The sequence below is a fragment of the Rhinolophus hipposideros genome (assembly GCF_964194185.1).
Source record: "Rhinolophus hipposideros genome assembly, chromosome: 13".
In the NCBI taxonomy this organism is placed as follows: domain Eukaryota; kingdom Metazoa; phylum Chordata; class Mammalia; order Chiroptera; family Rhinolophidae; genus Rhinolophus; species Rhinolophus hipposideros.
In genome coordinates, this window is record NC_138059.1 from 66,495,227 (window position 1) to 66,511,146 (window position 15,920).

Here is a 15,920-nt window from a genome sequence, read left to right on the forward strand (position 1 = left end):
CTACATATTTTAAAAGGTATGATCCCTCCATTCTGGTTTATCCATCAGTGGAATCCTATTTTCTTTCAATCTTCAAAAAAGTTCTTCAAAATCTCGGGGCTGATTTCCACCCTTCCCCCTTCTCATCTGTTGTGAACCTATTCTCTTTTGTAAATCCTGCAACCTCAGTGGGATTTGGGGAAGGAAAGAGGGTTAACATGTCCATGTCACCTTGATATTAAAAGAAATTTCCCTTCTCTCTCAATATGCTCTTCATCTGATGTGCTTCTACCTCAAGGCTTTGCTTTCTACATTAGCTTGCAGTCATATATATGAACTTTCACTAGAATATTCTTAGAAGGCAGAACCAGATTTATTTTGCCTCATTTTTGTGTATACCTAGAAAAGACAGCTAACTAAAAATTTTATGACAGAAGTAAACAATAAATTATTGCTTCCAACATTCTTGAATAAAAACATCCCAAGAAAGAACCTAAAAAAGAATAGCGTGATTATAGTTCTTGTTCCTTTTTCTACTCTTTTTTCACTTTTCTAAAGGAGCACCATCCCTTATTTCTTTCCCCTTCTCTCCTGAGTGGGTGTATTTATTTTTGTTCAAATTACTTTCCACATGCACTTTTAAAAATCAGTCGATTAAGTAATTCTAAGGTCCGTCACTCATTGCATATAGTGCATGTGAAAAGGACCCTAGCTCGAAGGTGCTCATTAAAAGAGAATTAAATACTTTGATATTTAACTTTGAAAATAAAAACTTTTGGTTCTTCATTAATCACTGGGACTACCTCTTTCAGTTCTGAACTGTTTCCTTGGGCTTTCCTAGAATTAATAACAAGCATCTCAAAACCATTATTTAATAGGTAAGTCTTCCAGCCTATGAAATTCTTCTCAAAAATAGAAATTCCAAAAATCGACTTCAATATGAAACTAATTAATGGCCAGGCACTGAAAATAAATGCATACGGTGAAAAATTGATTTTATGCAACTGAAATATGTTAAATGTTTTAACACATATTGGAACCATAACTGCATCATAGTTTTATTGCTGTTAGTCATCATACCAATAATCCGTCAATTCTGAAGGGGTTTTTTTGTTTCGTTCTGTTTTGGTGAGATTTTGTTTATTTGATCAATCCAGAACATTTGGGTATTTTCTAGTCAAACAAGTAAAAAGCTTTTAAAAATGTGTACAGGACGTTTATTTACTGGTATAAAAATTTTAAGTCACATTGAAAATTCCCCAGGTGTGTTTTCAAAACTCTTGCTTTACAAACATCAGAAATGGTCTTGAAATGTTAATGCTGAACTATTAATTGAAGTTCTTAACCTTGATGAGACTCAAATTTTTTATTAATTTCTGAAGAGTTTACCATAAAAACAACTCTGACAATTAAATGAATATATATATATATATATATATATATATATATATATGGTCACAAATATTGCTACTCTCAGCATTAAATATGGGGGGACTTTTCCATCCCTATGAAGCTTGCTATTGTCCTGTCATTACATAAGTACTGAGAAATATGTATTGTAGTAAATCATTTGTTAGTAAATAATATTTTATACAATGAAACTGAGCGAATTTTATATAGTTTAAATATTAAGATTCAATTCTCCAAAGAAAATAACCTGAATTTAAAATTTGTTTCAAAAATGCAAAGGGCTTAGCTTTTACAGCAGTTTTACGCATAGTCAAGCTTTTCATTGAAGCTGAGTTCTGGATGAGAAGCCGAAATTTGGCTCTGGGGCTGATTTACAGAATGACTTGTCATCCCAGATCCTTAAACAAGCCACTTTGTCTCCGGTTCACTGATTTTCCAATCATAAAAATAAGGAGACTAATACTTCTCTGCGTGTATGTGTGTGAGATCATAGCATTTGTAATAAAATTTCTACCTTCTGGAATCTATGCTTTTGCCTTCTACCCCAAACATAAGAAAACATATGCTCTAGAAAAAAGCAGTAAGTTTACTTCAACTAAACTTAACACCGGACTCCAAAAGATTATTTTAGTCAGCTCCAGGCTTTAGCCTTGGAAATAATCTTAGATGCTAATGATGGTAGAATTTTCATAATTAAAGCAATTCTTCCATTCATGGCTGCCAAAATTTGTCTTCATGGAAAGTATAACATTTAAAGGAACTCATTGGCCTTGAATGAGCATTTGATCTTTTCAATTAACTGAATACTTTCAAAAAAAATATTATTAGCATAGCTGTTGGGTTTTTTATTACAAAATGCTTACTGAATCTTAAAGAACTTGTCCTGTGGAAAGTTATTTGTGACAATTTGCTTGAAATTATTTCAGAATTTGTGCACTAATCCATGGGGAAGGTGTGTGTGAAAGTGTACCTATATCTGCACACATCTTTAAAGCAAGAAGTTCTGAAGATTACAGAATAGCAAGAAAAAAAATGCAAGATTCAAAGTGTGGATACCCTTACATGACAACTTATTCACCAATAAATGAACCATGTTGTAGTAATTGTAGTGCAAACAGACACCAGTTGAATGAGAGGATTCTATGTGGAAGGTCAAGGACAAAACCACAGGAGTCTTAAGGGTGGGTCCTCAACTCAGTAAAAATAAAAATAAAGGTGCTGTGTTTCTTGAGAATCGGACTCTAAATTTTCTTTCTCCACTTCAGAGTGTGGCAATGACGTGCTCAGGAACTCAGCCAAACAGGTTTGGAAGGTTTCTGAAGCATTGAACATGACTTGGTAATATTTAGCATGTGTACAAACACATTTTGAAATATTTACCTCGCAATCTATATGAAAATGAAACTGTGAACAGCTGGACAAGAACACTGGTCTACTCGCCGAATTTTTTTCCAAGTCCCTTGACATCGAGGATTGCCAATTGCTTGCCAATGGAGAGTTTGATTCCTGAAACAATATTTGGGAAGTGTTAAACTAAACGCAAACCAAAGAAAGTTCAAATTTATAAAGTTATACATTGAAGTTTTCTGAGAAAGAACATGATTATCATACAGAGAGTTTTGAAAAACACTGTAAATGAAAATTTTTAAAAATGATCACAAACTGAGTTTTCCTTCTTTGGGTTCTAACAACACAAGTTACCAATTAATCCCTATTTGAGAACACTCATGCTGAGAGAATAGTCTAAAGTCCCTGTGTTCATTTCCTGTCACTTGATGTAAATATATGAAGTGCTACATAAAGGATAATGGCTTCCTGTTTTACATGTATTTAAATTAGAGGAGTCTGAACCAAATAATCTCTTAGAATCCTTTCCAACTCTTTGATTCCATGATGAAAAAAAATGGGAGAAGTGGAAAGAGCAAAGCCAGATTATTGAAATTATTATTTAGAGTCAACTTCAGCCAGGGTTTAAGGTACTTTATGGGTACAAATTAAATTATAAGTTCATTTAAAGTCAAATTATGGATGAGGTACTCAGAAAAATAATAAGTCTAAATATTAAGTTTCTATTTCATAGGAATTCCTTACCCACTTTACTGTTCACATGGTGTACTCAATACAGGCTGGTAAGCACAAGTGACTAATAAACGTAAATTCAAGTCATTAAACATTAAAATATACTGTGGGAATAATGAGTACCTGGAAAGGTCCATATTTTCCTTTTAATCTGTATTTTGACCAATTCCATCTGACGTACTTAAAACCGTAATCCAGGCCCAGCACGAAGTCTACCCTTTTCTTATAAATACTGTTAGCAGATTTAACTGATAAATTAGTACTGGACTGGAATTGCTCTTCAGGGTGGTAAAATGTTTTCAACGGTCAAGTTGTTTTGGACAATCTATAGATTTCTGTAGGTTTATGACCCTGCAAAGCTGAGCCCACCACTATCTCAGTCATGACTTCTGTGACCACCCCACTGAGCGGACATTCTGAAACTGCTGGGCATGTGTCTGGGCAGGGATTACTATGACGCATGGGGCAAAGCCAGCCCACCCCCTGCTTTTGTGGAGTCTATGAGTTAAGAAAGACTTTCAGGTTTTTGAAGAGTTGAAAGAAAATCAAGAGAATATGAAAATTATTTTAAATTCGAATCTTAGTGTCCATTAATACAGTATTATTAGAACAAAGCCAAGCTCATCAGTTTCCATAATGCCTACGTCTGCTTTCATGGTAACGCTGGTAGGGTGGAGTGCCAGTGACCATATGGCCCCCAAAGTCAAAACTATCTGTCATCCAGCCCTTTACAGAAAACTTTTGCTGACCCATCACCTAGGAGATTGTTTAAAATCCATCCCCAAAGATTCTGGTTCAGAAATCTGCATTTTCTTAATGATCATCCCAAGATACTCTGACTCGTGGTCTTCGGAACACTGCTTTGGAGCGTTGAGCCTTTGGTGGTCATTTGGGAGCTTGGTCTGAACCCCTGTTTCCAAATTCACCCACTCGTCTCTGGTATAGAGCCCAAGTCCCACAGTGTGAACTGGGCCCTGGACTCTGCAATGACTAGCCGGAAGGTTCTCCTCACTGTTTTGACTCCCCACATCGTGCCTCGGTAGGCTACACACTGGTCAGCTGTTCAAGACATGGAGAGGAGAGGACAGCTCTCTCCAAATGAGGAACAAGAAAAGTCCATCAACCCATCTCCCTCCCTTACCCGTCAGAGTCCAGGCCATCTCCGGAACAGCGAAGGCTCACAGAGTTCATAGCTGGAGGTTGACAGTCGACACACACCGTGTACCCTTCTCGGAGGTACTGCATCCAGCGAGTCAGGGGGCGGTTTTCCAGTGCACAGTGATGAGTCAGTGACTCGGTCTTGAACTCCATACAGTATCTAGAGCAAAAGAGGAACAGTTTCACTCACTGTAATAAGAGGTGGCCTAACGCTGTAGAAAGTCTTAGGAAGCTCGTCCTCCCCAAGGACGTCTGACAGACAGGAGGAAGTAATACAGGGCATTTTCACAGGCCACGCATCCATCCTGGAATGGCTGCTAAAGTCTCTCATTCGCTGTACTGTGACGACGTCAAGAAGACAACGACACAGAAGCTTGGGGCTCTTTTTTCCTCTGATAGAATTGCCTGGTCAACATGAATTTGCAGAAATTTGGATATCGTGTATCTGTCTAGTCTGACCACTAAAGTGTGTATGTACAAAAGCACGTTTCAGTATGAAACTAGGCCATAATAACTTTGCAGATATTTTGATGAATTATATACATGGAACAAGAACTTGCCTTGTATCTGAGAACATGTGAGTCCCAGGAGGGCTTATCTGTGATGCCCAGGCCAGCACCCAAGCTTTTCTGCCCCACAGACATTCCCAGGGGCCTTTCCTACACTGCTCACCCAGCTCAGCTGCGTGACCTGCTGTAATGAGTTTTTTGACTTCAAGTCAAGCATCAAAATTATATCGGGCATCACAAACAAAAGAAAAATGGGAAGCTAGGACATGTTTTTCTGTGACAGACTAATGTCACCTTTTATGGAGCTATGGAAAACTACATGTAATGAGACTCTGAGGGCCCCAGATACGGGTGACCATTTCAGAGTCTTGTTCTTGAAAACAACACAATTTTACAATTCCTCAGGGAAACAAAACATAGTAAAAACCCTGCATGTTGCATTTTAGCTTCTAACTACGCTAAAATGGGCTTTGTTTTCAAAGCATAGAATTATGAGCTATATAATAGGTTAGATGGAAAGTGTTTGGAGAGTCTGCTTCAAAGATCTTTAACAGTGGTAGGTATCATTTATTGGGTATCTTAAGGTATTAAGGTAGGAAATTTTATGATACAACTTCAGTCAACTTCACACAGCGTAACCCAGACATCTCTTCCATGACATTTTCTAATGAAATTCTCATAACAACCCCATGTAGTAAGTATTCGCATTCTCATTTTTGAAGAAGTGGCTGGTAAGTGGCAGTGAGGGGATTTGAATGTGCAGCCCTCTGGTATCCCTTTTGTGACAACAGAAGAGTGGCTTTGTAGCAAGCACGGAGGTTGCTGCCAGCCTGTGCTATTAGGTCTTGCTAGAACTCCAGAGCTCAGGTGTGGGCCACTGTCAAATTCACCAAGCAGAGGTGGTACTGGAGTGCATGGTCCCATAAAAACCCTTCGTGTGACTGACAATCTCACTCATTTTCATATAGCGTGTTTCTTCTTGGAGAACAGACCTCCGAGACAGATAAATCTTCATAGCCCCCAGAAACAGCGAGGGAACAAGTACTTTCCCAACTCTGTTTAAGTGTCATGTTTTACCCAAAGTCAATGAACAGAAGTAACAGGACACCCGTCACCCCAAGGTGACCTTCGTGGAATGATTCGACCATACCAGTGGCAAAACGTAAATTAAAATAACAAACAAACAGCAAAACACCAAATTACCCGGTATCCTCTGTGTCTGTTGACCACTGCGGGGAGGCCGCGTGTCTCGTTCTCTCCTTGTTGAATGCAGAGGTAGTTATAAAGGCAGGGACTAGAAAAGGGAGAATGGCGTTGAACACACGTAGTCTAAAGTACCCAGACTGACGTTTCCCAAACCAGGTTTCAAGTCTGTCCGAAGCCCTCCATTTCTCAGTACGAAGGTCAGTGACACAGCACCAGGGAGCTGAAACAAGGCCAAGCCACAGTGTCCGCAGAACTCAAGTGGATAAAGATTTTTGAGCACGCTGATGAGTAGGGAGGGCGGGGTGGGGGGCTGCAGACCTTGGACAGGTGGCTTGTCTGCAGTCATACCACTAAAAAGGAAAGAGGGGAACCAGGAAGAACAACTGAGAGGAAATCACAAAAAGATGGGGGGAGGGGAACCAAGGGGAAAAGTGAGGTAATAGAGAAAGGGACAGGATAGTTTTTAAAATGAAAGGGAGAGAAATAGAGAAGAAAAGGGGAAACGGAAGAATAAAGTAAAAGAATAGAAGGGAGAGAGAAGAAAGGAAGGAAATAGGAAGAAGGCAAAAGAGAGAAAAGGGCATAGAAGGAGGACAAGAAGATGACCAGAGAGAGAGGAAATGAGAATGGGGGACAAAAGAAAGCAAAGGAAGGAAGTGCGAGTGCTCCCCTGGTCTGTAACCACAGCCTAGAAGCTTCGCTGCCAACCACATAGCCCAGGTGTGGCTGCCTGATGCCGTGCGCACCTGGGGAAGGAGAGTCTCAGTGGTCCTGTCCTCGGCCTGTCCTCCCCACACCTTACCCCAGCCCTGACGGTGGGAGAAGAGAAAAGGAGCAGGAACTCGTTCCTCCTACCTCTGCTCTTTCTGTAATTGTATTTTACTGGTGTGTCTCTCCTATTTCATCTCTAAGTCCAGGAAGGAACCTGTGACTCTGCATGGCACCCCTTGATTCCACTCTGCGGTCAACTCAAAGAAGACAGGGTTTTGCTTTGTTCATCAGTGTACCCATTACTTAAGTGTGTGCAATGGGTCGATGAGTGGATGAATAAAGGCCCAAAGTGCCACCAAGGGGCACAGGTCCTACTTCCTTCCCTGTCGTGTTGTGTTCTTGCACTGAGACTTGCAGCTGAAATGGCTCAACAGTCCTTCCTCCCTTTCATTTCAGAAACTGGACCAACTGAGGAAGGGTAGATACCAGCTGATAATGGCTTCTGGACACCAAAGCCATCACCAACATGAAAAAAAAATGGCGGGAGGGTACCGCATGCCCAATTGTGCTTCCAGCCGATATGCTCTTATTACCTGGCTCCTTACTACCACAAGATGGCGACCCTAATTCTGTTTTAGATTTTCTTAATGAAGACACATTTTTATATTACAAGGGGATATGAGTCAAGAGTGGTTTAATACCTGGTAGCCACTTGCTCCTAAGAGGTGCAGGTATTCGTCTCATATGGTTTGGTGCCTAATCTCTCCAGTATAAAGTACCCACCTCTTGCGTAAGCCCTAGGCTCTTCCTTGCTGCACTAACATGTTTAATTGTTTCCAGAATAGAACGTGTCACACTTTCTAAATGTGACTGTAGCTTTTGAACTTCCAAACTCCATGGACAGAATCAAAAAGAACAAGTGGATTCATGTACATGATGATCCGTCTCTGTTTCTCTTAGACCTAATTATCAGAAATACAAACATCTGAAGTGTTTCGGTTTTCCCCTGGACTGTTTTCATTTCTGCTCTTCTGACGTGAATAAATTTATGTATTTATTCACAAAGTAAAGAATGCATGTACTGAGAAACCCACGTAGCATTATACCAGTCAAACTATAAAATTTTCACAATGTCTTTCTTTAGCACAACACATTTACCTGAACTCCTAATTTGTACTGCATATATTATCACAAAAGTTCAAAGGCTTACACGTTTAATGCATAGCTGGGTGGGGGGGAAACGAGGTTAGGAAGTAGAGGGCAAGTATATGATTATAGCTGCTGATATCAAAATCCTAAGAAAACATTTTATAATAAAAGCTAACAATTATGTCCTTCTAAGTTTCCTGTCACAAAGCTGAGCACTTTTCATGTCTTAACTCGTTTAATTCTCACAACAGCCCTCTGAAATCGATCTTATTATCTGCCCACAGAGGCTCACAGAAGTTAAATGAAGGGAAAATAAATAGTAAAGGACTGAGTAAAGGCCCCAATACAGAAGATAGCTTCTGTTTTTTAACACCTACTAATCGTGGTCAGGGGCAAGCCTCTGTGCTTACGACCCATCCTGAAACCAGGCCAGTAACCCTGGGCCTCGTCCCCTGAGAGTCCTGTCCCCTCGGCCCCAGCTGGGTTGGTGGCACATTCTCCTGAGAGGGCACCTTCCCCCCTCACATGGGTCCTCAGTAAACAGACCAGGAGCCAGATCTCCTGGAGGTTTCGGAACCAGCCCCACTTTTTAATCTCCCCCACAAATTTAATTTTCACTAAAGAGTGGTAAGTAATTTAGAAATAATTTTTGTCTCCAGTCCCACTTCTGCTTATGTGTAGAAGCCCGTCGCTACATGCCCGGGACAAAAACTCAATAAATGAGGGTTCCACCTCCTTTCCCCTCCTGGCAACAATATTCAAATGTAACAGATTCTTTGTGTACAGGCCATATGCCAACTTTTCTGGCATCCTGTCAGCCTACCATGGTTTGGTTTTACCACTTCCACTTCTCAAAGCGCGGCACTGCACATACCGACTTTGAACCTGGAATTAAATTTGCTTTGAGAATTTCTTAAAGCCCTCTGACACAATGGGGGTTTCATAATAGCCCGCATAGGTCTGTGGCTAGAGAGTAAAATAAAATGGAAAGAAAATTTGACAAATAACACCAGCCTGGAAGCATACAGTTTAGAGCACACATTGATTTCCTTGTAGGAGGAAAACGCGTATAAGCAATTGTCAGTATGTGCAACAAATACAATCATATGGCTTTCTGGATTTGTTTCATGATAAAAATATAGTCAAGATATGCATTAAATGAAACAGGAAAATGCAAGAGCTACTTGATTACTAATAAGAGCTCTTCCGTGATCATGTTTTATTCACTGGCCTCACAGGACCTTTATATTTCTACATAGAGTTACCAGAATCTGTATTTGCAAATTTAGCTCTAATGATAACCATTGACAGCAAAACAATACCAAGTGTAGGGTGGGACCCACAGGAGTTAGAGCCGTGAGATCCAGGTTTAAATTCTGTTAGCCCTTCCTTCCGAATGTTGTCACCTCTGAGCTGCAGTGTCCTCATGTGTGAACCAAGGATAATGACACTGTCCTATCTCCATGCCAGGCAGCATGATGGTCCCCCAAAGATATCCATGTCCTAATCCCCAGAACCTGTGAATATGTTCTGTTATGCGGCAAAGACGAAAGGTTGCTACTCGGTTGACCCTAAAATAGGGAGATTATCCTGCATTATGCAGGTGGGCCCCATGTGATCACAGGGGTCCTTCAAAGTGTGGGGGGAAGGAGTCAGCAGAGAGTCCTAGGAAGAGGTGACCATAGAAGAAAGGCTCAGAGAGACGCAGTGTCGCTGGCTGTGCAGATGGACAAAGAGGCCATGAGCCAGGAATGCAGGGAAACATACAGAAGCTGGAAGAGGCAAGAATGTGGATTCTCCCCCAAAGCCTCCAGGAAGGAACCCAGCCCTGCCGACAAATTGATTTTAAACCAGGAGACCATGTGTCTGACTTCTGACTACAGAACTACAAGATAATGCATTTCTGTTGCTTGAGTCACTAAGTTTGTGGCCATTGGTTCCTCTTGCTGAGGTACTGACAAAAAGGTAATCAATCGAACCTACACCTTTGGTGTCTTCCTCTAGCACATGCTTTCTGACAGTGAATGAGTGAATCTCTTCATTTTCGTGTCCCTGGCCATTTTGCTAGGCTGGGAATTTCCCAATCCATCAAGTCCTGGTTCCATGGGGATGAGCAATTCTGTCCTCCATCTATCCCTTTGTTTTCCTGTTTGACTATAAGCAGCAAGAAATCTCAACTAAATATCCAAGTTCATTGCTTACAAGTTTTACTTCCCACAAACCCGCAGGACACAATTCCTCTAAGCTTTCTGCCCCAATAACAAGGGTCCCCTTTGTGCCTTGAAAAGACAAGGGAACGAATTCCCCCCTGGAGCCTTCAGGAAGCAGCACAGGCCTGCTGACTCGCTTGATTTTAGCCCAGTGCGGCCTGCACTGGATCTCCATCCCACAGAACTGTAGGATAATAAATGTATGTTGTTTTCAGCCACTAATTTGTGGCAGCAGCCATAGCAGTCTCATACACTGTCTTATAGGGCTGCCATGAAGACCGAATCAATAAGGTCTACCACGCTCTCAGCACACCAATGTGAGGGGTTAGTGTGCCATGTGTGTAACAAGGGCACCTGCTCTGTGAATAGGGAGTCTGGTGGGGGAGGGGGTAGGAACAGGTACACAGGTGACCACGCAGCAGGACTGAGCCCCAGAGTGAGGGGTACCCCTTTTCCGTGCTCCCTCACCAACCTGCACAGCCTTCCCTCATAGCCCTCACTCACCACTCTGAGTTCTAACTAACTGGGACGTGGTTCCCACTCAAGTTGGCATCTTCAAAACCCAGCTCAGTGCAGTAATGTAGCCGATGGCCAGGGTGTCTGAATGAAATACATAAGCGAAGGTCCAGGGCCCAGGGTGAAACTGGGGCTGGGGGGCCCAGAGAACCCACCACCCTGCCTTTGCACGTTACTGTCTCTCGTTTCCCTCACGTTGTCCTCAAGTTGTTCATCCTTTTCCAACATGCATTTCACAAAACAGTGGTGACATAGTGAGATGCCCCTTGGAAAAAAGGGTCATTTAACCAAGTGAGGTGGGGAAACATTCCATATCTTCTCCCTCTGGTAGAATGAAAATGCTTGTTAGCATTACAAAGACAAGTTCTTTAGGAGAGAAAATTGTCTGGCTGATGGACCTCACATTTTTCTTGATTCCGCCCCTTCTTTGCACTTTGGGAACTTCTGCCTCCAGGGAGGTGTCACTTAAGTGACTCAGCTATGAAGCAGGGAGCTGAGGAAAGAACTGGGTTCGTGCTTGGGGCAGAACAGCGGTTTGGGACGTCAGTGAGCATCACATCCCCCTGGAGGCCCTGCTCCAAGCAGAGGGCTGGGCCCCGCTGCAGCGATTGTGGGTCTGGGTGGGGCCTGAGGAACTTGCATTTCCAACACATTCCCAGGTGAGGCCACGGGTGCTGGTCCAGGACCACACTTTAGGAACCACCAAACTGGAATATTGAAGGGGCCTTCCTCCCTGACAGTTTGTGACAGGAGTCAACATTTCCAAGGTACTCCAATAGGACAGGGAATCTCAGGGACCAAAGTCAGGGCTGCATATGCCTGTAGGCCTGTCCAAGTAATGATTTCCTCCTCTCTTCCCAAACTGGGAAATTGTGCTTGACCTTATTGCGAAAGGAGACCATTAAGTAGAGCTATCTCCCGCTGGTGTTATACCAGAATTGCTAAAACCTTCTGGATGTCACAGAAGAAGACTACTGCTTCTTCAAATCCTCTTAGTGGTTTGGTGAGAGGGGTGGTCAGAGGGGTAATTTAGGAACATGGGACATTTGGTGGCAGGGAGGCCTGTGAGCTTCATGCAGTCAGAGGACAGAGGGGTGGACATCTCCAAGCAGAGAAGGGAACCCCCAAGACCAATATGTGGGCCCATGTTCCATACCACCCTCTTCAATGACCTCCCTGTCCCCAGTCCTGGGACCTGCATCGTCCTGTTATAAAGAGACCCAGGGCTGGGAAGGGGTCTGAAACAGCCTGGTGGAACACTCCAGAGCTACGTTCTAGCAGCCAAACTCTGTAAATGAATGGAGCCATGGCTTTTCCTGATAGATCGACTCTAACTTGGAAGGGTCATAAAGAACATCAATAATGTCCTACGGTAGCTTCCTGCTGAGCCTTTTCTGCAGTGTTTCTGCAGAGCTCAGGAGCTGCATGTGATTTTGTTCTGTGACCCTTTCTCTGAGCACTCAAGTGCCGCGAGCTTGCAGTGACTGCCATGTCTGTGAGAGGTTTCCACTCTGGCCCTGTGTTCACCACTCCATTACCGGGGGGATCTTTTCAAATCACAGATCTGACCATATCAGCCCCTGCAGAAAACACCCCAGCGGTTTTCCAGGGCTCTTAAGAGAAAGACCAAAACCCTAACCAGGGAGCCCGGAGGCCCTGCATGGAAGGGGCATCAGCCCTCTCACAGCCAGCCTCACTCTCTGCTCGCCACACCCACGTCTTCCTTCAGCTTCTCCAGTGGGCCTTGCGTTTCCCCCTATGTTGTATTAGGTTGGTGCAAAAGTAATTGCGGCTTAAAAGGTTAAAAATAATTGCAAAACCTAATATATGAATGAGCCAAAATGTGGCCCCTAGGTTGTTTATTTCCCCAAAGCAGGCTGAAACCTGTTAGTTCCAAAGCTTACTGGCACCAAAGTCAAATTTTTATCCATACGATTATTATAAAAATAGCCAAACAGGCAGATTTTTAGCTATTTAGCCCTGGCCTGCTTTGTATACCCTGTGAAACTACACCCAACATCTGCTGGCTGTTGATCAACTAAAGCCTTGTACTCGTGATACCCCAAGCTACTATGGCCTTTGCAGCTCTGTGACTCTGAGACCCCTGGCCTCAGCTGACATCACCTAGACACATAAGCACCCCCCTTCTGTACTGTGGTCCCCACACCACGACCTCTCATGCACCCCTGCTCCAGTACCACGCAGGACAGCTGGTGTGTTACTGCCTCTCAGGGTCCCCTGGTTTTCCCAGATCAGCCTAGTTATGGTTCACCACACTGGTCTGCCTGCCTGCACAGCTCTGTGTTTCTCAGCCTCGTCCCCAATCCCCCAGGAAGTCCCTCCCCTCCCCATTTCTCCCCCAAGACGAGGGGAAACCAACTCAATGCACACTCATAGCTCCACACCCCTCTCACGGGTCAGTACCAGCTGCACCAAATTGCCGCTGTCATTGTCTGAGATGGATTTCCCAGGATTACCCAGTGACCTTCTCCCCCTGCCACTCGACGGTGAGCTTCATGACAGCAGGCTCTCCGTCAGCTTGTCTCACCATTGCAACCCTGGCAGCCAGCCGGTGCCTGGCATCGAGCAGACTCTAGATAACATATTTGTGTGTGGAATGGGAAAAGGAACAAAATGGCTCGATGAGGGTCATGTTGACATGCGACCTTCCAGACTCCTAGGAAACAGATGGGGTCTCTGCTATCCTGAGGGTCAGGGTTTACCTCTATCAGATTCCATCCAGATCAATACACTGGCACTGGCCTTTGTGTTTATTCCTTTGTGAGCTTCCTGGGGCTCCGCCCTCATTCATGAGGACAACTGTTGGCCCCTCCGTTGGCCGGGGCACAACCAGACTGCTCTTTTCAAATCACAAGTCGCATCACGTCAGCCCAGATCCAGTTGGCGTGAGAGGAGAGGTAAGTGTTTTAAGAGAATCAGTCTATCGCTGTTCAGGAATTTATAATGGTTCTACTATTTTCACATGGATGTGAGTATTGGTGTTTAAACAGGAATCACAGCGAAAGGTAAAATAGAGTTCTCCTTATTGGACAGTCACTACCTGTGTGAAATGTCAAGACCCTGCCTAAAGCCCTCTGTGGCCAGCTGGACGGAGCTTGCTAAAAACTGCTGAGCAGTGCACAAGGAGAAGAGGCCACCACTGGGTTATAAGCACAGGGAGGGAACAGAAGGGACTAGGGACATTTATGCAGCTGACCGGTAACTCCTTTATCAAGCGTTTCCTGAGCTCCTTATCTACTCCTGGCAGACTGGCCCTTCCCACTCCCTGCAGCGCATGCAACTTGCCCTGCACAGCACCTGGCCTTTTAGGGGACCCAGAGATAAAAACGCAGCGCCCCTGCAAACCTCCATACCGAAGGCGTGCCCGCAGGCCTGGCCCTGCGGCGTCGAGTACTCCAGGCAGCCGGCTCTTTCTTCCAGGGCCGGGCAGGGCGCCCCTCCGTTCCGTGGCTCCTGCTGCACCAGGCGCCTCCGCACGCGGGCCATCGGCTTGCACCGGGCTGCACAGCCGCTCCAGGGGCTCCACTCCCCCACGATGCACGGGCGAGCTGGAAAACAGTACCAAGGGACGCTCACACAGCAAACCCAGCAGCCTGCCAGGCTGCTCCCCACCACGTAGGCAGGGGCGTCCAGCCCACGGGAACTGAGCTTTGACTGGGCCCTGCATCAAAGGAACAGCCTTCGCAGGGTCCAGGTGACATTGACTCCACTGCCCCGACGACATGATGGTTAGCTGATAATCACGTACCTGTCAGAGGAGGGTGGAGGTTTCCGGATCAGGAAGGTGGGTCTGAGCCAACACCCAAGTCAAGAGACACAGAGGCCTCAGGCTATTTCCTCATACTCCCCTGCTGAGATCAGATCTTCGCCCTGGTTTTTCCTTGATTTTAACTTTACCCTCCCCTGGCCAGAACGTTTTTTATTGTAGCAGTACTACATGTTGTAGAAAATGTAAAGGAAAAAAAACAAACGTTTAAAAAAAATGAACTTCGCCCACCAATGATCCCACCACCTGCCCAAGTCAAGGCCACACCAAGGGACCCCTATGCTCCTGGGGGCTCAGTCTCATGCGGCTCATAGACTCAAAAATTATGAGAGCTGGAGTTTAGAGATGAACAGCCAGGCCTCACAGAGCTCGTGGTCACCATGAAAGGGCAGAATCAGGGCAAGAGTCTGGCCAACAATTCCCCGGTGGTGACTGTAAAATCAATGTGACTGACATTTAACTGTCCCATTTAAAGTCCTAGTGAGTCTTTTCAAAGGACTGGCATGAGTTTTTTAATTGAATTATTTCAATATTTGGAATTGGATATAAGACAAGAACAGAAAGACAGAAGACAGACCTCTGAACTAGAGGCCAACACGCTTTCTTTCCTCGCAAAACCTGTATCACCCTCTTTCCCTAGATCACCCTCATGCTTTTGTACAGAATCTTCATCAAGGAAGCGCCTTAACGTCTTTGAAATCTTCTGACCGTATTTGACAACTCATTTGTGCCTCTGAGCACACTCCAGTTTAGGGTTCACGGCTTCTGGAAGGTGTATCATTTGGCAGCACATAGCTTCCTCAGACAGAAAAAGAGGTCACATGCAACATAGACTATATGTCACTAATTCAAAAATTCCAAACTTTTAAAATGTTTTTATTAATCACCTAAAACTTCATAGAAATCACATGACTCCTAGGTCAACTACCTAAAGAAGCAAAAATGAGCCACGTCAGAGTTCCTTCCCAATCTCCTCCATGCAGATATCCTTTGGAAACCCGGTAACAGGTCACTTCCTGCTCTTGTCATCTCTTGTTGACCCTTCCCTTTTCATTTTTCAGAATCCCATGATGTAATTGGCCTGTAGAACTGAAAGGCATTTAAAGAGACTGTCAGGCTAGGATCTAGTTGGAAAGGACTCCTCTGGCCTTAATTCTTTCAACAGCTCTCTTCCCCACCCAAATCTTTTCACCTCGGAGTCTAGCT

At 44.1% G+C, this 15,920-nt stretch overlaps 1 protein-coding gene across 1 annotated transcript in view; it reads right to left on the reverse strand.

Annotated features, from left to right (window-relative positions):
• SBSPON (somatomedin B and thrombospondin type 1 domain containing) overlaps positions 1 to 15,920 on the reverse strand; it is a 30,050-nt gene that overhangs the window by 6,156 nt on the left and 7,974 nt on the right. Inside the window, exons 2-5 of the mRNA XM_081069909.1 lie at positions 14,302 to 14,496; positions 6,339 to 6,429; positions 4,610 to 4,786; positions 2,770 to 2,895 (exon numbers count right to left, since the gene is read on the reverse strand). Coding sequence (XP_080926035.1) covers positions 2,778 to 2,895; positions 4,610 to 4,786; positions 6,339 to 6,429; positions 14,302 to 14,496 — 581 coding nt within the window. The 3' untranslated portion in view covers positions 2,770 to 2,777. The remainder of the gene's footprint in view (positions 1 to 2,769; positions 2,896 to 4,609; positions 4,787 to 6,338; positions 6,430 to 14,301; positions 14,497 to 15,920) is intronic.